At 37.5% G+C, this 22,769-nt stretch overlaps 1 protein-coding gene across 1 annotated transcript in view; it reads right to left on the bottom strand.

The window, feature by feature from the left end:
* The window catches only part of GLIS3 (GLIS family zinc finger 3), a gene marked incomplete at its 5' end in the record, with an annotated part of 172,024 nt that overhangs the window by 45,004 nt on the left and 104,251 nt on the right, over window positions 1-22,769 (bottom strand). The window contains 2 exons of the mRNA XM_082013541.1: window positions 6,985-7,095; window positions 8,522-8,683. Coding sequence (XP_081869667.1) covers window positions 6,985-7,095; window positions 8,522-8,683 — 273 coding nt within the window. The remainder of the gene's footprint in view (window positions 1-6,984; window positions 7,096-8,521; window positions 8,684-22,769) is intronic.

Raw genomic sequence — 22,769 nt, forward strand, 5'->3', positions numbered from 1 at the left:
ATGTCTTTATGCACTTTTTTTTCCCCCATTTATCTTTAACATTTTCATTGTAAGATGGCGAGGTTTATATACATTATACATAAAAGGGCTCTAAAAGAGAACAGTGAACTGTTAGAAAAGGGATAAAAAATGACCAGGCTTCAGAGGAATTCAGTTATTCAGATCTGCCTCTCAAGGTGAAGATTTTATATCCTCTTTTTGCAAATACAGGAGCTGCACAGTGGCAAAAGAGCAACATCTGCAGGATCATTACTAATTGTGCAAGGTGACCTCTGTAAAGCCCCCTCAGTTCATATGGGAACCCTGCTCAAGGTCAGCACAGGCCACTTGTAAGGCAATTCCAGGAATTGCTTTGGCCAGATGATCCATATCCTTATTTCATTATTTCCAACATGCTCCACACCTAGTGTGGACTCTTTTGCTCTACTAGCCTCTATTACAGTTAAAAGTAGGAGTGGGTATGGCTGAGGTGTAATACAACCTGCTTCATCTCAGCACTGCAGTGTAGCACCTTTTTTCTTTATAGTAATCAGGAAAAGTATTCTGAAAATTTCCAGCCATTGCTAGCTGATTGGCTTTTGAAAGAGCAATAAATGCAACATGGAAGAAATCATGCACAAATAGCAGCAGGATTAGAGAGACCCTGGTTGCCTGTCCTTTATTCCTCTTCACCACTATAACACCTGAAAAGATCTCCTTCCAACCAGATATCACAGGAATAAATCTTGGAAGAGTCCATCTTCACTGAGAGAACGTTTTGACAACTCCCCAAAAGCCACTGTTCAGCCATCAATTTACAACTGGCCAATCTGGTCAAAAAGGAAGATTATTAGGCAGAAATGAACCAATCTGGAAGTCTGTGCACATATCCCTTATCTCCTGAGGTCTCATCAGCCCCTTCATTGCTTACTGATTTGGTAGATCTACCATATACACTACAATTCAAAATAGTCTCCACAACAGACAACTTTCAGAAATGTCCTTTGGACCGCCATTCACAAAGTTATGCCTCCGTGATATTTGCTTTCTGGCAGAGCCAGTACAAAAATTCTGTCCTGGAAAAAGCCAGGAAAACAGACAGAAGCCCAATTGCTGTGTTAGACTATCTGCAAACCAAATAAATAAATAAGGAGCAAAATATAGTTAAGACTAAACACTGTGTGCTTTAGCTGATCTGTGCTCCTCTGCATAGTATCGAAACATCCAGTAGAGACCTAGGAGTATCACTTACTGTGTTATGCATCTGCTATCGGCTTATGGTCATCTAAATCTATGCCTGGTTTCTTCAAGACCCATTTGAACAGCTAAGTTGATGCAGGTTTCCAGGAGACAGACAGCTTTCAGAGGCAATTATCAGGTAAGCATTCAATTTCTCAAAGCTTGTCTGTATAATGTATCTGATCCATAACTAATTTACACAATAAGATCAAAGACACGGTCTGGGCATTGTTAAAACTGCCAGAGAATCAGACTGATCAGCTGAAAGATGATATTATTTGGTACAAATTGTCTTTCAGTTCAAGGTCCAGACTAAGACTTTTACATTCCCTTTAGCTCGTCTTGTTTATCTGAAATGCTCAAATTATCTTTTCCTTTTTTTTCCACAAAGTTGGAGATAAGCAGTTGTATCCTTATCTATTACACTTTCCTTTAATTAAATGAAAACAATCTTTTACTTTTTTTTTTTTTTTGGCAGGACACATTGGCTTAAAGATCTATTATACATGACAACTGTTGTTTACTGGCATAATCATGGATGGATGGATGAAATTAAAACTCTAACTAAAAGCATAGCCACTGCACTGTTCAGATGATAAGGTAGATGTTACTGAACTGATCTGGTCCTTGTCAAACAGCTGCAAGAAATCAAAGCAATCTTTTGTCTTTTTTTTTATTATCTCTTAGCTGTTTGGAAATGCACTATTGTGAAAGAGAAAGCCCTTAGAAAAGGCATTAGACATTGCAGATGTTCCTGAAAAGATCTACACAAAGCCAGTGGAGGGTCCATTCCACTCACAGTTGGACTTGTACTGTAATACTTCAAAGTGAATTAAATATTTTCTTTAAATTTAGAAATAAAGATTTCTTCAGCAAGACTCTTGCAGAAATACCAAAATTGTTTTTCATGGTATACTTGTATGAAAAAAATAGTGTTCCTGTACTTCTACAAAGCTGACTGCTAGCTCACACAACAAACAGATCTTCATGAAGAGCATAGTGGTAGTATTCACCCTCTATGTTGGTTTCAAATCACTAGATATGTAATAGTGCAGGCTCTGGACTTTGTTAATGGTATGTTGCATAATTTCATTTTCACTAACTTCAATAAAAAGACTTACTTACAAACTAAAAGAGGTATGGATTCATATTTTCAAATATCATCAGTTCACAGATGAAAGAAATTTGCTGTTTACTGAAAACACAAATTATAACCAACTGAAAATAAGCTTACTTGTGTCAAGTAGTGCCCTATTTTTTGACTCCACAGAGACTCCACGGGATGACTCAAGGAACAAAATTACTCAGCTCTGTTGAGGATACCAAAGCAAAGCTCCCAACTGTAGCCTTACTTGTTAAAGCTACGATTCTACAAATAAGAACTATAGGATCTAACAGGCATAATGATTCACCCTGACTTCATGTAGATAATATTTCTACCATTAGCAGCTAAACCTAATATCATAGGCTGGCAATTTTCAGAGCCAGCCTATAGTCAGAATGAAAAGTATCAATGTATAAACAGTTTTCAGGTTTTATGAAGTCAGAAAACAGTGTTAGTGTTTTGTAAGAAGAATAAATAATATGAAGATTAGCTGAAGCAAATACCTGCCTCACTCGTTCTTCTGTTTACCTAACCTTTTCTTCTGATTCTCTGAACTTCCACAAAGCAAGCCAAGTAACCAAATTTTTTTGTACTGGGTATTTGAAAGAAGAAATAGAATAATAATTTCATTCCATGAATTTTTCCTCCTTGTCCTTTCCATTCAAAAATCCTGTATGTTTACCATTCATTCTGGGAAACAATCAGTTTAGGCTACTATAGCCCCTCTTCATATAAAAGGTATAGTTCAGGAAGTGACTCAGCTAAAAAGTGGATTTCTCTCCATTTTAGAGATTCCCAAAAGGAAAAAAACACACTAATTTCTCTTTCAGGTCCTGGTCTGCCTTGAAAATGCATGGAAAATTGAAAAAGCCGAAAAGTTGTTAGGTAATTTTTGATTTGAGGCAAAAAGAAAAGGCAAATGGTTCATGAGATCCTAAAGTAATATGAAGTCAAGCTAGATAAAGATTAGCAATCACATAGCATGTTTGAATGGCATTTGCCTGTAGGTACCAATATGCTTTGTAAAGTGACAATTTAGTTGAACTCTGCATATGGAAAAGATGGAGGAAAGAAACAGGGTGCAAGATGAGAGAACACAGAAAGACCTGGGGTGGAAGAAAGTACTGGGACTGGTCTTACCATGGCGTATGAACCTCAGCCACCAACAGATATTCAGTTTGGATTGTATATCCTAAAGACCCAAAAGCTACAAAGGTGGAATACAGAATAAGAAAGGAAGCTGAATGAGAAAAGGATTATAAAAATGGAATGAGAGAATGAAAAAAGCAGGAGAATACATAAATTAAGGCTAGGAAGCCTGAAGGTTATTTTAAAGTATCCATTTAGAAGCAGATGCTTCCTCCAGATCAGGCCCAAGATCCATCCAGACTGCTTTAAGTTATGTACACTATGTCTACTAGCAGCTGGCATTTCAGGAGAAAGGGTGAGAAACAGCAAATAAGTGGTACAGAATAACTCTGCTTTCCCCTAATCTATTTAGCTTGATGCCCACTTCTATCCTGAAGCATGATCTTGAAGCACTGATATCCCTTGTAAATCTCACATTTATTTTTTAACCCTGTCTCATTACCCACAGAAATATCCACTTTCCTTTGAATCCTACATGGCTCTTAGCTTTCATTGTAAGTTGTGGTAATGAGCACCACATGGTAACTGTTCAACTTACCAAAAAATCTTTTAAGTTTGTTGTCCTTTCGAAGTTGAAAGGAGGAGATGACTAAGAAGAGGACAGGTTGTAAAAGTAACTGTAGTGCAGGGGCATGTTGTGCATTAGCATTCCTCTTAGTACCACTTTATGCTCTCATTTTGGGTGCTGTCTAGTTTTCTATCACTGATTTCCTTGCTTAGAAGGAGCTCCATCCGTCTTCCCCAAGGGAAGATGAAATCTAGGCACAGTCAGCAAGTTTTTAAAATAAGATAGGAAGCACAGATTTTTATCCCACCAAAATATTTTAAAAGTACAGACTGAATACTATGATGCATAGAGATTATACCTAAAATGTTTTACTAGACATTTTCAGCATCTGTTCCCAGGTGTTTGCATGGTATTTGTGTACATGTTTGCCTTCATGTTTATGAAGAACTTTACAAATCGCACAAAAATGATTAAAGCAAGTGTGGCTCTTTTTACTTTTCTGCTTTCCTTTGAAATGAAAGGTTACTGTACTATGCACTAAACTGCTTACATTAAATGTATTTGTGGTGGGATCTTCTTGGTCTATATGATTTCATCCCATTACCTGGAGAGATTCCCAGTTAAATGTATTTGGTGAATGGCCAGAGGCTGGGGGTTGGGAGGAGAAGGGCAAACAAAAAAAAAAAAAGTGACTGCCTTGCAAGATTTGCAGAAAAGGCATTTCTGCCTTACATGGTAAGCCTTAAGCATGTACCAACAAAAGTTGCTTAAAATAATCCAGCGATGGAAATTTATCTATATCACATTGCATAATCTGGCCCCATCTTAGAGGGCCAAGGAAATGGTCAATGCTTTCAAGACAGATCTAGAAAATCTGGGCTGAAGTTTAGCACAGCAAGTAGCTGATTCCTCTATTATGAATATACTTCATCCTGTTATTTTAAGTCTATGCAACATCAAAGACACATTTGCAGGTACAGTCTTGGAGAGCCAGCAACTTAAGACACCACAATAATGTCACTTGGTGTGTAGGGGGAGGTTAAAAGGAGGATTAAAAGCAGTCAGGCATGATATATTAAATGAATCCATGACTAACGGGGTGTGACAGCAAAGGGTTTCATTCTTTTCAACAGAATAGATCCCTAGGGCTGGAAGTATTACTCCACTGTGCCTTTACCACCTTGGAATTTTTATGGTTATTTTTGATGAATTCACATTTTTGTAAAGACTTTTTTGACACTAAGCCAATTTTCACTTTTAATTAAAGCCATAAATAACCTTAATTCTGCATTAAAAGGTTTATTGTTTCTTAGTTTTTATTATTATTACTACCAGGAAATATTTCAAATACCAAAGCATGATGTTAGCTAGCAATTATAAATTCTCAAAGGTCCTGTAACTATGCTGTACCTTGTAAACATTATACATTGCAAGCTTTATCCATGCTTTAAGTATCTGGCTTGATAGATGCCACAATTTTTCTTTTCTTTTTTTTGTGGAGGTTTGGCTTATTTCCCTTTCCATATACCAATGTATCTCAGCTGACCAATGAGCATAAATAAATCCTTATCAGATAGAGATAAAAAAATAAGCGATTTTAAGTCTAGAATGTGCCCACAGAGAGTCAAGCGAGGAGTAAAAAGGGCCAGGTTTAAACTGTTTGGCACAAAGAAGGAATGGAAATTGAGCAAAATTAAATACTGAATGAAATGCAGGAAGGAAAATCCCACATAGTACTGCCATCTGACAAAATGTTACAGAGCAGTTTAATACCTATATTCAGGTCCATTATATCAGTTTTAGCTGAGGCATCACACACAAATTTCTTAGAATGCAACATCTTGATCAGCCTTTACTTTACAGGCTTGTAAAAGACAGTGTGTGTGTGGCTGAGCTGCCCTCCTGGGACAGGCAGGACAGGGCTCAGACACCCTTCGGCCGTCCTGCCTGTGAGCAGCGTGCGCAGGAGCAAGGGAGCCAAAGCACTACTTTTAAGGTGCAAATGAATGCTCAGTTACTTTGTCTCTCATACAGGAGTGGGCACTCATACATTTAAAGGAAATTCCTCAAGAATACTCCAGGGCAGTTCCTCAGAGGCTGACATGAGGGTCCCTGCTGCCACGTCCTGCTTCAACAAACCATTGAATCAAAACTTAATCCTTGAGTTTGTACACCGCAGCTTCAAAGAGTGCCACTTAGTGCTTCCAATGCTGCACAAAGAAACTTGTTTGCTACTTGCTATGAATGGCTGTGCATTTTGTTTTAAAACTTCTTAACTATAACTTGTTTCACACGGAGCTGACAACTCAAAGGTTTATCTATCCCTACATCAGTTCATGCATGTTCCCCTTTTACTGGGACCAGTTTCCTTTTAAAATGAAAGCTTAGATTTTTATCCCCAATGATTGCTACAACCTAATGAAATAGTGCCAGTGATTAATAGAAGATGTGATGAAAAATGCTCAATAAAAATAATCATTCCCTTAGGTCGCAACTCAGCTCTTCAAAGATGTGCTTATACATATAAACAACTGTTGACTTATGGACTTGACATCCACAGGGAACCGGAGTTGTGAAATATCTTGGTATTTGGAGTTGTCTATATGAAAATATAATTTAGAGCTTAATCTCACCTACTGTCCATCTGCCCTTTTTAAGGGGCATCCTTCCATCTGAGACTGGCCATATAAACTGGATTTTGTATTACTATATATTTACCAAGTGGCAGAATTTTAAAAACAAAAATTTCTGTTTTCGAAAATTATTTTTTATTTGCCTCATTATGTATGCTTGGTGATTAATCATCACGTCAGAAAATAAAAAGCATTAAAGCAGGCTGCCTCATTAAGTTAAAGATGAAATTACCATCTATGTAAGAACAATATCTATTATTTCCCATTAACTTTTTTCCTAATCATCAGCACAGATGCATTGAAACATCTAATATTAGAACACTGATGTCTCCACGTAAGCTTTACACCAGTCAACACGGTAGAAAATTTACCTTTTTCCTGACTTGTTGGTCTTTGGAAGAATGGGCTTTCACATGCTTTCTCAGGGAACTTGGATCTGTGTATCGTTTAGTACATCCTGGAATCTGACACGCATAAGGTTTCTAAGTCAAAAAGAAAAAGGACAAAGCAGCTGTTAATCACAGATTATTTTAACTCAAGAGAATCCCTTTTGAGCCTTGGGATGCTGCAAACCATGTTACTACAGAACACAAATGTTGTACATTACTACCAGTAGAATGCTCAGTAACTTTTAGAAAGGGAAAGGAGGAAAGTGAGGTTTATAAGGAAGATGAACCAAAGGAAAGTTTTCATTACGGCACCTTTCATTGTTACCTTTTTTTTTTGGTAATCAGTACAATGAATATTGCTAGTTATACTCACAATTCTTCCACCCTCAGAGCAATCTTTGACTTAATCAGAAATTACATTCTTTAGTGAATCGGGTAAAGAAACTGCAGTAAAGGCCCAGATAGACTGTTTAGGATTACAGAAGAATCTGCTTCAGAAAAAGAGAACAAGAAAAAGTGTTAGTCAACTAGATTACAAAGAGACCAAGCAAAAACCAGAGCAAGCATTGAATACTGAAGTTTCAAAAATATTACACACAAAAATACACATTTTAATGTGAAGTACAAGACAAACTCCTTCAGCTCACATTTTCTAACAACACGTCATTTTGGAAAGATAGCTTTATAACGTTACCTTTATAGTCTTCTTAAAATAAAGCCCAATAAATTTAACTCACCAAATAAATATAAATCTCTATAAGTATTTCCTTCTGCCTGTTCTAACCTGTCTGTCTTCCCTCAAGACTTGTAGGTCCACAGTACAGAGTATTAAATGAACATTAGGTCTGTTTGCTGAAATTAGTTGTTTTGCAATTTAGCCATTTGCATTTCACAAAGCATTTCCGAAAACACCTTGTACAAATGATTAACTTGCCAGCCATACTGTTGACTATTCGAAAAGGATAATTTAAGTTTTGTGACAGCCATTTAAATCAAATGGCATTGTTCTCCTTCTCTTTCTGGACTTCTGCCCTTTAGAAACTGCTTGTCTCTGCTGAAACATGATCTTTTGTTATGAAACAAAAGCTTTTCAACAAATCTTAGCTGACTCAGATTCTCAAGCAACAATCTGTTAGCATGAAAATTTTTAGATTTCCAAAATAATTCTTCCTCTCTTGACACTCTGGTACATGCACCAGCCTTAAGTTTAAATACGTTTTTGTCAGAGAAGAGCAGTTATTATGGCAGATGGCTTCTGTGTCTCAGGTTCCCTAATGATCAGTGGGAGAAAGTTACTATTTCTACCTGCAGGAAAGCCCATGGAGCTGTGGTCTTTGTATCAACCAATTGGCCCATCTTCCTCCATGCTTACATTACTTCTGAAACAGCTTAGACAGCCTCATCAGACACTTCTCCATCCTATCTCTAAGCTTATGGGCTACCTGCTGCCACCAAGCTGAAGGAAAGGAGCACACAATCTAATGTAGAGGGGACTACAATGGGACGTCTGCTTCCTTACAGTGTCCAAGTGTGTCCTCTGGTGCTTGGCGCGGTCGCTGGAGTTGCTGAAAGCTTTCTGGCAGCCAGGGTGCTGACAAAGGTACGGCTTTTCACCCGTATGGCTCCTTAAGTGAATCTTGAGATTTTCTAGTCTGGAAAAGGCTTTCTTGCAACCCTCAAACTAGAAAAGAGAAAGAAGTTACTTGAAAGGAAAGCACACATAGCAAACTGCAACAGCAAACAATGAGCAGAAGGGTGAAAAGGTTAGAAGAGACCTCCAGCCGGCTATGGCTGGATGCCTCTCTGGAGCTAAAGAAAGCCTGGCTTCTCAGCCCGGGTGTTGCTGCAGGGTTTGAACCATTTAGACCGTAAGAATGTATTTGTCCTCCCTGCACATGGCTGAATTAGGAAACAATGTCCTACTCCCATTTTACAGATGGGACACTAAGACCCGAAGAGACCGGTCAGCTCGGAGCGCAGCACCACTCAAACTGCCTGGGAAACACAGCCCCGGCTGATTCTACCAACAGCACACGGAAAGCAAAATGGTCGCTGCGAGGCTCCCCAGCCCTGTGCTAGCCACCCTCACCTCAGCTCTGGGCTTGTTTAGGTATTAGCAACTGAGCTGAACACAGGTATCTCTCAGCACCAACTCAACCTACCACAGCAACAACAAAATTGTGCAGGGAATTGCCAGTCCGCTCTGCCTTGCTGATGGTGATGTAAAAAGTAAAATGATTGTTGAAGTATTTCTTTACCTTTCTGCCATGAGCAAATGTATAAGGTACTAAAAATAATGGTTGCCAATCAAAATACGGTTTAATCCCTACGGATTCTACCAACAGCACACGGAAAGCAAAATGGTCGCTGCGAGGCTCCCCAGCCCTGTGCTAGCCACCCTCACCTCAGCTCTGGGCTTGTTTAGGTATTAGCAACTGAGCTGAACACAGGTATCTCTCAGCACCAACTCAACCTACCACAGCAACAACAAAATTGTGCAGGGAATTGCCAGTCCGCTCTGCCTTGCTGATGGTGATGTAAAAAGTAAAATGATTGTTGAAGTATTTCTTTACCTTTCTGCCATGAGCAAATGTATAAGGTACTAAAAATAATGGTTGCCAATCAAAATACGGTTTAATCCCTACAGGTAACCAATAATGATGTGACATAGTATTTCTACATCTAATCAAGTACTGCATCTGCAGAGAAACCTATGCTTATGTGAGCAGAAACCCAGTTCTTGATCTACCATGTTCCCATAGTACACTTTATGCTAAGGGAAAGTAAAACCCATCAGTTCTATTTGATACCAGCATTTTTATGTAGATGTGATTTCAATTAGATGTGAATATTTATGAATGTTAGTTAGAAGTATAGGCTTTTTTAATTCTATCAGTCAAGATAGTTAATTTCATTAGTTTCAGCTGCTGCATATTCCACTGTGCAACATCTAAAGCATCTGCTGTATAACATGGTAGACTGCAGTTCTCATATACTTGCAATAATAACACATTAAGAGAGATGTCTAACATTTCTAATGCTAGCACAAAATTTTCCACCATTTCTCGTCCTATTCATTTTACTCACTTGAAAAAAAATGGGCCATTTTTCACTAATGTTAGAATAACACAAATAAATTTTACAATGTATTATTCAGTGTATGTACGTTTACAAAAGCACAGATAGGAAAACACTGACATAATTCTGATCATAATTAGCATGCCTTTCTTAGAAATCTGTAAGACTCTCAAAAAAGAGAAAAAACAGGACACAAAATTTTCATCACTTAATTGTAAGCACTTCAAGTTTTGGGATTAATGCAAGAGAGAGTTACAATTTCAAAGAATAAACTGGAGGGAGAAAAGTTTCAGCCTCCACAACCAAACTGGGGAGGCTGAATTTCTGTGCAGCATTCCCTAACAGCTTTTGTTTAGTTTTAGCAACAGAAGGAAATATATACTGAACGTTGCCCAGGAAAACAGACCTATACGAGAAATTACACACTATATATAAAATAGCCCATCTTGTTAGACAAGTTGTTATTTTTTATTAAATTCATAAAAGAACAATCATTCATTCTAGTGACAGTAACTAAGCGGTACATAAGTATGAAATAAATTGTAATACCTCAAGCAACCTTCAATTTCATAGGGTAAAACACAGCCCAGTGAAAAAGGTCTAAAACCAGGCCCTCTGTTTTGTTTATTTCACAAGTTATTAAACTTTGAATCTTCAAGTATGCAAGCAAAATTAAACATGTGTAAATAATTGTTTATAAGATTGTAAAATTCACATTGAATTTAACAGGGCAAAAACGTTTAATTGAGCAGAGCTGGGGAATGTTATATTACAAGTTTAAAAATCGTGTTTTCTGAAGACTTCTGTATTGCTGATCATAACTTGGAAGCGGAGAAGATAGTCTGAAGTTCTCTCTCCCCTCCACAGATCTAAATTCCTGTGTGTCATATTCCCAAGTTGCAATATGCAACCATTTAGTTGCATATTGCAGAAAAGGTCATGCCAGCAAAACACAGAAACTACAAGCCTGTATTATCAGAAAGACCATCTTTACACAACAGTTAATGGATTTAAACTCTAAAAACGAGACTTTTTGAAGCCTTGGGAATCTCTGATCCTTAAGATAAAAGGCATTAAAAGATACTCTCTCCAACAGCACAGAACATACATTCCTTCTTGATATCCAGATTTCAGTTAAAGTATTGCAGAGAAGACACGATTACCTATGGGGAAAAAAGTCAGCTAGATGGTAGTTGTATTCTGAAATGGAACTCTTTGTAGTTTCTAAGTTACTAACTGTGGTAGAAGAGAAGAATGTAACACCCTTATTACAATTAGTCACTTAAGTACCTGGCATGCATTTGGTATTCTGAAGCTGTTTAACACTCCTAAACATACTCGTGATTAAACCAGACTTTTTGGAAGTATTATGTGGAATTAATTGTGTAATGTTTTCCTAAACTGCAATACAGAAATTGTAGTTACTGAGCTTTTACTTTTACTGTTGCGTGAAAATGAAACCATTAAGTAGCTCATAAAGAAAATCTCCTCTCTGTACTTCATAAACTTGGGAGTTCTTTTTAAAAAATATTAATTGGAGTGTCCATATCCATGTTTATTTTATCTTTTTATACAGATAATTGTCAAAAGCAAGAAACAATATATTTACAGTGAAAGGTAAAGTATGCCAATAAAAGCAAAACCAGTGCTATGACTTTAAAAAATTTGTGTTCTCATGAGTGTGCTGTTCATGTCTGTATACACAGTGAGAGTGTTCAGTTTACTGCACAACCGTCTGTAAAATTACAATATAATTACATAGATTTATAGGAAATAATCTGTGCAGCATGTAAATCCCTGCTGGATGCACCATGCACATCCAAGCCCTGTCTGGAATTAGACAGCAACCTTCATTTTGAAATACATTTAGACCCTTACCCTGTAGGAACAGCATTGTAATACCTGTGTGAATACTTTAGTGTTAGTAGCAGATATTCAGTAGCCAAGTGTTTAGGAAATTAGTAAGTTTTCACTGTAAAAGGAACTGCTCTGATTATCTCAGTTGATCACCAGTGTAACGAAGACTGAAGATGTTGCTCTGGCAAACAACATCTGTCTGAGATCTGATCCATTCACAGAAAAGTATCTAGTCTTGATTTTAAAAGCCAATGACAGACAGCTGTTAATCCAACTATCCTATAATGTTACCTGGTATTAAAAATCTTCACTTTTTTCTGTCTGAATTTGTTTTGCTTCAACGTCCAAACAGTGTATTTTCTTTTGTTTTTTTCTGCTATATTAACATGATAAGTAATCTAAAAGATAACTTCTGATTCTACGTATTTCGCATTAAGAACTCACTTAGCTTTCTCCCAAATAATTTATATAAAAAATTATTTGCTTTCTCACTATAAACAATGCTTTCTCAGACCTACTTTGAAATTGATTCTAAGACCAAACCAAATAAAATTAAATACTCGTAGAAATACTGACACCTGAGCAGTATTTGATTTTACAATAATGTTTCATCCAATATACAATGTAATGTTACTGTCCTATTCTGGTACTCACACTTTTAGGCTTGTCCTATCTTTTTTTTTTTATTTGAATTGGTTACGCACAGTGATCCTTAAATATTTTTCAGCATCACTGCATTTGGGTGAGGATCATCTTTTATTTTTTTAAGTGTGAAGGATAAGCATTCCCCTAGTCTGTTTCCATGTAGGGGGAAATATTTATGGAGTATTATAATGAATACATTTCATTACACATTCCCAGTCTGGTGTCTCTAAGGTTACAGGGAGAGGAGTGGTTTTTCTTTTAAAATTTTACTTGCTAAACATCAACTTTCCTATAACCACTAAATTGCAACAGCTGGATTTCTATGTATCAAGAGCTAGCCAGTGTCCACACAAAGTCTGAATAACAAACTTAGATACTTCAGTGACAGAATACATGTTGTTCTTCAATAAAACAGAATATATGCCTCAGGCAGGAAGCAGAAGAGACTGAGAGGCCCCCAAAAGGCTGTGATATAGGGAAATGATTGTATGAGATACATCCAAATGATCTCAGAAAGTTAGTTGTGACGTATGCTTGATGGAAAGGTGAGTAACTGTCCAAATCTATACCAAACTGACTTGGAGGAAATCAACCCAACCCTACCTACATGCCCAGTGCGTACTAACCAGATGCTTCAAATATGTTCCTACAGAGTGGCAGAATACCAGTTCGTTTGGTTTAGTAACCTATTCAGCCACGGTCAACCTTTGATGATGCAAAAAGAGAAGAAAAAAGTGCACACAGAAACTAAGATACATATCAGAGGGGAGAAATTCCTCCCTGACTCTGCAAGGTTAACAAGATAAGAAGCATCACCCTAGCAAACATGCTTTCAATGAAAAAGTGTCAAAGTAATCAACATCTCTACTGACCATGCCTCTTCTTCATTAAGCACAATGGATGCTACTTCTGGCCCAAGGACATGTGGCATCGTAACAGCGTAGGGCTGGGCCTTTCCCACTACATCTACACAGGTAGGAAAACCACCAGTTTCACAGACGTACAGTTCAGATCAGACCTAGCTCCTCCTTTGCCACCTAACCCATAGCTAACTCACATTAATCCATGACTGACTGCACATGACCACATAGATGTGTACTCTAAAAACTCTTCACACAATACGGTTTGGTTTTCCATTTATAATTTCTGTGGCCCCTTCTGACCTCGCCTACATTCACCTGGGATATGAAATATAGGATCAATATTTCAGTAGTAGCCTTACCAGTGCTAGGGATTCAGGTAACAGCACTTTTCTGAATCAAACCGTCTGTTTCACTCATTCAAGGATCGAGTTAGCCTTGTACGAGTCATAGCATTTTACAGAGGGTTTTCATTATAGTTGGTAATATTAAATTACCACTCAGACTCACTTTTTGCTAGGCAGAATTTCTCATCCTGTAAGTATTCACTGTACTTCTTCATTCCTGCTTGTATTGCTTTGCATTTGGCTGTTTTGCAGTGCACCTTTTTATAATGCAATATTTCAGCAAAGTCAATCAGATCATCTGTAACAGCTTGATATCCTAAGTATTTCCAGCTCTACTAGTCCCTGTTAAATGTACAACATTTATCTACTCAGCACCACTATTCTGAGAACAAGTGAAGCACTCCTTATCTAATATGTGCCCTACTAGTGGAATTTAATACAAAAAAATTAAAATCATAGAATCACAGAATCATAGAGTTATTTAGGTTGGAAAAGACCTTTATGACCATCGAGCCCAACTGTAAACTGAGTACTGCCAAATCCACCACTAAACCATGCCCCTAAAGACCGTACCTACAGATCTTTTAAATACCTCCAGGGATGGTGACTCAAGCACTTCCCTGGGCAGCCTGTTCCAGTGCTTGACAGCCCTTTCAGTGAAGACATTTTTCCTAATATCCAATCTGAACCTCCCCTGGCAGAACTTGAGGCCATTTCCTCTTCTTCTATCGCTTACTACCTGGGAGAAGAGGCTGACATCCACCTTGCTACAACCTCCTTTCAAGTAATTGTAGAAATCTCCCTCCACATAAGGTTCAAAAATGTCACATGGTTCAAATGTGAGAAGTTCTAAATTGTAGACTTTGGAGAAAATTACCTGAACTCAAATAAAAGCCATTTCTGAATTTTAGGGAATGCTATCATATGTGAATGCATATATGCAAATGCAGGGAATGTTACAGAGGAAAAACTAAATCCAGAGCAGCATATACATAAGGCCCCAAAACAAATCTTTGAATTGTTCAGTAGTCATGTAGCATTTAAAAAGATTTATTAGCAGACAAAGGGCAAATTAATTATTTAACAATGTTTTACGTCTAACTGTCAATTAATTTTGAATGCTGTGATATACTGACCAGGTAGGTTCTTCTGTGTCAGCACCAAGGCAGGTGGTGTGACAAGGACAAAGTATCCTTCCCCAGCTTTGCATTTATCACATGAACAGATGTAAAAGCTTCTTTATATGGCTTTCAAACAAGAATGATGCATTTTAAGCATTAATTAATAGTCTTTTAAAAAGCGTTTCCCTTCTTCAACAGCATTAGCAGGGTGCTGCTTTGCAAGACATGTAAGGGCTTTCAAAAAATTGAGAGTAAGACCTCATATGAAAACCTTTTAAATAGCTTTTTATTCCCCCAGACTCTCCTGCCTGGCAGTCTTGTGAATGACACATAATTAGTGTCAGACATCATTCAAACTGCTGACATCAGGTGCTCACCAACAAGGAGGCTGCATGACACAGCTGATATTTAAAAGCCCAGGTTCATTTCATGTAAAGTGCGTGCTGTGCTTTTAACCCTTAAAGTGTTTAAATGGGGAAAAATGTAGCATTCAGTGCAGCACTTCATTATAGTGGAACCATTTCTGTCTGAACAGAATATATTTTGTGACATGCTTTGGTGGGTGCATAGTGCTTATATAAGGCTATATTTTCCTCAAAGTTGTGCAAAGGCTGCCATTTATTTACTGCTTTTATAGTTAAACTTATGAAATGATACAATGTCTTGGCATTCTTTGCTCCAGTAAATAATGACAGACTTTGTATATATGTGTTGCATATAATTATAGTAGATGCTTGTTTGCCCAACCATTCAATGACAATTTGATCCAAAGCTTACTAGAAGTCAATAGGTAGTTACTCTCCTTTTTCCCCTCTTCAAAAAATAAGGTTCCCTCCACTGCAATATCCTCACTTTACGTACTTCTGGCAGATTCCATTAAAATTTTATGATCCAGCATTGCAGAAATATAAATGCAAACAAAAGATAATTACAGACCATGATAAAGCCTAAAGTAAATTGTTACTTATCTTCTTTGTACTTCTTACTTTGAGCTAAAAGGCTTATTATATCCAATAGATGTAAAAGAAAGTTCATATTATGTGTCAGATGTAAGACTTACAGGACTAGTCAGTGCTTATGGCTATAAGGCTCATATTTTACGAGCTTTAGATTAAGGAGCGCATATGCTCTTTTGTGTGTGTAATAGAACAAGATTAATAAGCTATATCCTAATCTGATTTCAGATTTCCAATATATCCATCTCTTTGGGTGTATTTTAAGTTAAGAAGAACTAAGTACTGCTGCTGTAACTGAAAAATGCAAAGAAATCAATGGAAGAAAAGGAGATATTAATGCAGAGCAAAAAGTTATACATTGGTTAACATATGGGAAATTGGCTACTTTTTCAGACACGCACACACGAGAGGCTAGTCTTGCATTCTTTTTGAAGAAAATGTCACTTTACCAGTCACACTGTACACACTTGGCTGAATATTTCCATGTGTAGACAGATTACATGAGTTTATTGATAAAATTTAATTTTAATCTCCTTTCCAAGGAGATCAGTATTCACAGAGAGCACTCTGGTGTTGGTTCTGACAGGACAAACAGGAACAGTGGATTAAGGATGCCACCAAATCACAGCAAAGGTGGAAAACATGTAAGGAACTGTTCCCACCCACAATACTCTTTTATCATGAGAGCTGTCTTTACAGATGGCTCTTTTTATTTATGTGTTCTTGATAAATGTAGCATGCTCATTTCTCCTTTTCATTTCAATACTCTGAAAATCTTCATACTTCTCACAGTCTAGAGATCTGCACCACACCATATACTCTTACTTTCTAGGTAACATCATGCCTAAAGACACAAATACCTCAGCTGAAATGAAGCACAGTACATTAAGTGTTATTTATCCCCCAAAATAATGGTGTCAAGAGATTAATTCACCATGGAAATGTCTCTTGTTTTCATTAGTTCTAGTAAGCACGGCCATTTCAGCCTTGGAAGCTATTTCTGTTGCTGTAGAGAAGGTAAATATTATGACAAGTCCCTTCAAAAGAAACTATTACTGAACATATCGGCTGCTACTGATTCAAAAACCATATGGTACAGAAACCATTATAGGAAGAAAGAACAATTTGGGAATTATTTCATTGCTTCCTTTTGGAAGACAATACTCCTGATTTTCTCTGGTTTTTCTCCTTCCTTTCTCCTCCTCCTTGGCTTTTCTAAAAGATTGTCTTTGATCCTCTTGTAACTGAGGTCACTATCTGTATTCAAGCAGCTTTCTCTACTAAAAGGTGACACCGTTCTAAAATTCACTGTTAAAGCAGCTACCGTTATTGCAAACCCCAGAGAAATCATCTAAATTTGAATACTTCTTCCTTCTAGCAAACTTGCAAGAACTAAAAAAACTTTTTTCAAGTAAAGAGCCAGTTATTTCCTTGCAGGTGTTTTTAAATATACATGCAGGAACAGTATCTTCCCCTCCAATACAAATTCAAACATTTCTGAAGTTCAGTCCTCTATAGGATCTCATGCCAGAGATACGCTATAAATTGAGACCACAGGCTTTCAAACGTGGAGATAAGGGAGTGTAAATCACATTCTCACTAGGAAGATTCTCTTGTTTTAGAGCATTTTGCTCTTTGTGAATTTCACAAAGGACTACATTTTGATCTCTATTACGCTAGGGAAAGAAAAAGAGTAAAAGATCAGGGAACCTCTGAAACCGTAGCCCAAATGGGAAAGAAACATGAGTCTAGAGGGTCTTCCCTACCAAACTCTGTGTCCAAATTCAGATTATTCATGTTTCATTCTATTGTCTCAAAATAAAAATAGAATAGAAATATCTATACATAGAAATAGAAATATTCCGTTCTGTTCTATGCTATGCTATGCTATTCTATGCTACGCTACGGTATCCTAGCCTATCTAATCTATAAACATGCAAACTGGGACTGAAAAATTCAAACAAACATGTAAGATGTTTTACAAATACAAAATTGAAGTGTTTCTTCTCACGATTGTTTGAAAACATATAACTTGATTTCTATTTTTCACAGATACAATGATATTAGAGACAGGAAAGCACTAAGACTATCCTCTAGATTAGAGTGTTGATAAACTTTCAGATCTATAGCACATAGCTCACAGCTCACAGATAAACTTTTAGCACAGCTTTTCACAGACCTGGGTATGAGTTTCTTTCTAACCCCAGCATATGTGCACATGGCCAGCTGCTATCTGGCATAGGCTCTCTTAGTAAACTCCATTTATTATATAGAGAGCCAAAATTAATTTTTCTTACAGATTTTTTTCTTCAGTTGAAAAAAAACATATAGATCACTGCCAAGAGCAAAACAGGCAGAGAGAGATACATCTGATCTTTCATGAGCACAGCATTTGCATAGAGAAAATAAACTAGAATACAGCAGAACATGTCCATAAACACTAACTTTGTGTCCAAAGAAATTAGGTACTGAAGTTATCCTGGAGAAGAAGTTTGAATGGCTCCAATTTTGACAAACTGACATTGATGTTAATTAAAGGGCCTGGTAAAAGAGGTTTTATTAAAGCAAAAGCATAAGGCATAATTTAATTGGTTGCTTGTTTTGTAAAGTGCTGTTCAACTTCAAGTATCTGAGACAGAAAAGCACAATGCATACAGAGAGAGTTATCATTAGGAAAAAAGAAATATGCTTTGCCAAACCTTGACTCACATTTAGAAGTTCAAGGTTCATTGGAAAAATGCACCAAACAATATACTGGAAACGGCAACTCTCTTAATTTTAATACAATATTTACATGCCTGTCATACTTCTTTATTTTTCTGAAAAATTGGCTCAATCATATGTAACTTCTTGCATAAACACCATTTTAATTCACACATATAAACAGAATATTTGTTGTTAAAATAACAGAGAATTAAACTATGTTTCTGTTCCAACTTGTAATTGTGTGAGGCGTACCTTCTTCTGAATAAGCTGTGTCATAGGGATATACAGAAGCATAGTGTTTGCTTTCAAGAACCTAAGTCTTAGATTCTCCATTATGCAACAACTACCTCATAAGGGGACAGGGTTTTTTTTTTCAAATTTCATGAGATAGATAGAATTTATTTGACATTTTTCCATCAGGGAAGTAACATTTCTTGATTGTCTCTTGTTGAATTAATGAGAAGTTCAAGTCACTCAATCCATGGTCCACTCAGTTCATAATGTAGAAAGGACTGTTTCTGTAACACTCTGGGAGAACCAAGAAATATTCAAAGACAGAAAAATCTCTTGGATAATATTTCTTTTTATTTTTTCTCTATATTATTAACAATTTGCAAAAGCACATCTGTGAACCAAACAGTCTCACGTAACTGGTGAAGAAAAAATAAGAAAATTAGAATCATGCCAAAAGTTTATGAAAATATTAAGGCTAAAAATAGCATTTTTTTCATTTTCGATTCTGTTTTTTGACAAGAAGAATATATTTTCTTCTGTATTCAAAGGAAATATATTATCATAGCATTAAGTCCAAAGAACAGGTTTCCCAACCTTCTTCAGCTAGTTTCTTCAGAAGGATGAGGGAAACTTGAAAACATACATCCTTTTCATTGGATGCAAGTCCTCTGCTTTTGTTAGAGGATTTAATTCCTGTCATTGAGTAACTCAGGTGTTTCACTATGAAATGGAAAAAGGAATTTAGCTGCAATGTCAGAACCACAACTCTGTTTTAAGGAAAAGTCTATTACTATGCAGTTGTAACATTTCATTTCACTGAAGATAGTACTTTTGCACAGTTAAAGGGAGGGTGCTGGAGGAAAGAGCTTCCCTTTAAAATTATCTGTTCATGCACACATTTTTCTTTTTCCCCAAAAAGATTGATTGCTGACTCATAAAACAGAAAAAATTACACCTGTATTGTCAAAACTACTCTTTTTAAATTAAGAATGGCATGTAACCAACTTCAGCATAAGAACTTCAGATGCCTAATTAAATGAAATGTATAGTTTCTTTTTTCAATGTACTTAGCGTTTTTCCTTTAAACTACATTTTGAATGTTATTATTTCAGTGAATCCTGCCAATGCCTATGTGATAAAAGATGTAAAATATTCTACACAAACCTGAGGCCAAACACACAGTGGAATTGATATGCTCATACAGTGCGAGTGAATATATATAATTAAGCTGAGCAGCCTTACTCTGCCAGCAATAATATTTTATAATAAACGTGCAGTGGTGACCAAAACATTATGGGGTTTGAGATAAATCTCCTTTTAAAAGCGTTATTCCAAAGTTTTATTCCTTGCATTGCCTTCTGGTAGAATTTTTTTGAAACACAATCTGTGCACACTAGTTTTAGATCAGATTAATTGATGCTTTATTAAAAAACGTTCAGATTAGTATCTGTATGGCTACTGAAAAAATATGGAACAGAAAAGTCTCCAAAAGTTACTATTCACCAATAATGTAAGCAAATTAAAACGGAGCAAATGTGAACTCTTAAACAAACTTAACACGTCTGTGTTACTGCCAGCTCATGCTATAACAGTTTTGTCATAATAACCAGGCCCAGTTCTGCATTCCTTGAATATGCACCACTTCCACTGAAGTCAGTGGTAATTTGGGATATGCAAAGAATGTAGAATTAGTTTCTTAATCCTTAGGCCACAAACCGTGGTTATAGTGCCTCAACTCATAATATTGCTGGCTGAACAGTTCTGCAGCACCTCTGAGGGCATTAATAGTAGGATTCTGCTGATTTAGTCTACAAATCATACCAGAACCTTGCCTCTGCACTCAAACCTGTATTAAGTAAATTAAACTACAACCAAAAGTTGAGAGTGAAATATATTTTGAGCTGTTTAGCAATGTTGCCTTATTGCTTCTTCCCCATTTGTCCCTTGTTAAAGGAAAAATCAATAATACCACTCAGTATTTAAAATCCTAGCTTTCCCTCCTTCTGAGCAGAGCTATTTACACAGCTCTCCTTTCATGGCAAAGCACAGGAGAATATTCACCTCACAGTTTAAGAGAGATGGATTGCAGAAAAGAACAGTTGTGGAAAACAAGGGCAAAGTGCTTGCATTGTAATCAGTGGGAGTCCATCACAATAGCAAACAGCCAGAGCTTGTTCCTTTCTTACCCCGCAAGTAAACCGTATGCAAATTTCCAGCAACATTCAAAATGCACTTCCCAGCTCAGTAAATGTTCTCTATTCTTGGCTGCTTAGCACCCTCAGCTTTTTCCAATTAGGTCCTGTTTGGTTAGTTAAAAAAAAAAAAAAAAGCTCTAAAGAAAGGATTAAGCCCTGTATCTTATGGAGAAAGAACATAAATTAAAAATTCTTTTTGAATCTGGAGTATGCATTCTTTAATCTCCTGCCCTGCTGGGAAGTGTAATGAGAATAAAGGCAGAAAGAAGCTTTTTTGCTTCATTTGATTTGTTCAGCTGAAAACATGCTTTTGACTATCTGGAACTAAATCTCAAAATTCATGACAACTCAGACAATACTCCCACATGTTACAAGCCTGTGAGTTAAAAAGAGAGCTGGGAAAGCTTACAGAAACCCACCTGGTGAGCAAGCTCTCCAGATTCAAAAGGGCAAGACAGAAGGCCATACGGATGTGAAGCAAGCAGGCCGCGACTGCGAGAAGATGGTGACAAGAGTTTAAGTGCTGGCAATGCAGCTCTTCAGTGCAGCATGGCCTCAGAAGGAAAATAATTTTCAAAATGACCAACAGATCTGACTGATGGGTATGCATTAGCTAGGGATGAGAAAACCAATGGAAGAGGCCAGAGGTTGGAAAGGGTAAAGTGTTGGTTACCGTTCACTATTTCTTTGCAGCAGAATTAACTGAACTCTAGTGATTATGCTCTGAATTTAAAATGAAAACGAAAAAATTTGGTGAAAAAAAACCAACACAGAAGTCAAAAGAGAATCCTAAAAGCAGAAATAGGCACCTTCTTCTTTTTAGGATACCTTGGCTGTATGTGCCATGTCAAATTGTGAAAGATTTTTGCTGTGATCCTGTGCTAGTAAAAACAGCAGCAAGAGAAAACTCTAGAAGTTATTTTCCTCCTTTTGGTGCAATGGACCCAAGTGCAAAGAACCAATGTGTACAAATAGATACAGAAGGAGAGAAAACAAGGCAGCTGTTCCTCCCCTTCCTCCTCCCTCGTACATCAGGAAAGACATAGTAAGGAAGCTGCGCGATCTTCAGGTAACGGTTAGGGTTTACAGATTTCCGACATCCCGTTTAGTGTCACCAGACCTCATCTCTCGCTTCCAACAAGCTGAGCTCATACCCTGCCACCTGCACCTCCATTTACGCAGGCAAGAACGCCTAGCCTCTCACAGACACGCCTCACAGCGGAGAGAAGAAAACACTTGCTGCCAGCAGAAACTGCACCGCAAGGGCAGAGGGGCCTGTATCTCAGGCGAGCCCCAGTCAGAGGAGGTCTGCGGGCCTGGGTTAGGCCATGGCTGCAGCCAGGACAAGCAGAAGTCACGGCAGACAGGGTGTCACCAGCGAGTTAAGGCTAAAGCCTGAGAGATCACAATGCAATGTGGAATCTGGGAGTAGAAATATTAGGGCTGGACTTGGGTTTGGAAGCAGGCAGGACCACAGCTCCATCAACAACTGGGTATGGGTATCAGGGAAAGGACTAAGGGCTCGGCGAAAAGGCTGAGCACACAGGACACGATCTGGAGGACCAGGCAAGGCACGGAGCTGCACCACACCCAGCAGAGCTGCTGGCACATACTTGCTGGTTGTAAAACTGTGGTTGGGCACAGTAATTTTTTTCTAAAGAGCACAGCAGTCAACAGCTTCTGCCTCAGGGCAATGGCTACAGCCGGTCTTTTCTGACTCAGTGCAGGGTTGTTATTCCTCCTGCCACACAGACTGCGGGAAAAGGTG

The sequence above is a fragment of the Phaethon aethereus genome, assembly GCF_964289735.1.
Source record: "Phaethon aethereus genome assembly, chromosome: Z".
NCBI classification, from domain to species: Eukaryota; Metazoa; Chordata; class Aves; order Phaethontiformes; family Phaethontidae; genus Phaethon; species Phaethon aethereus.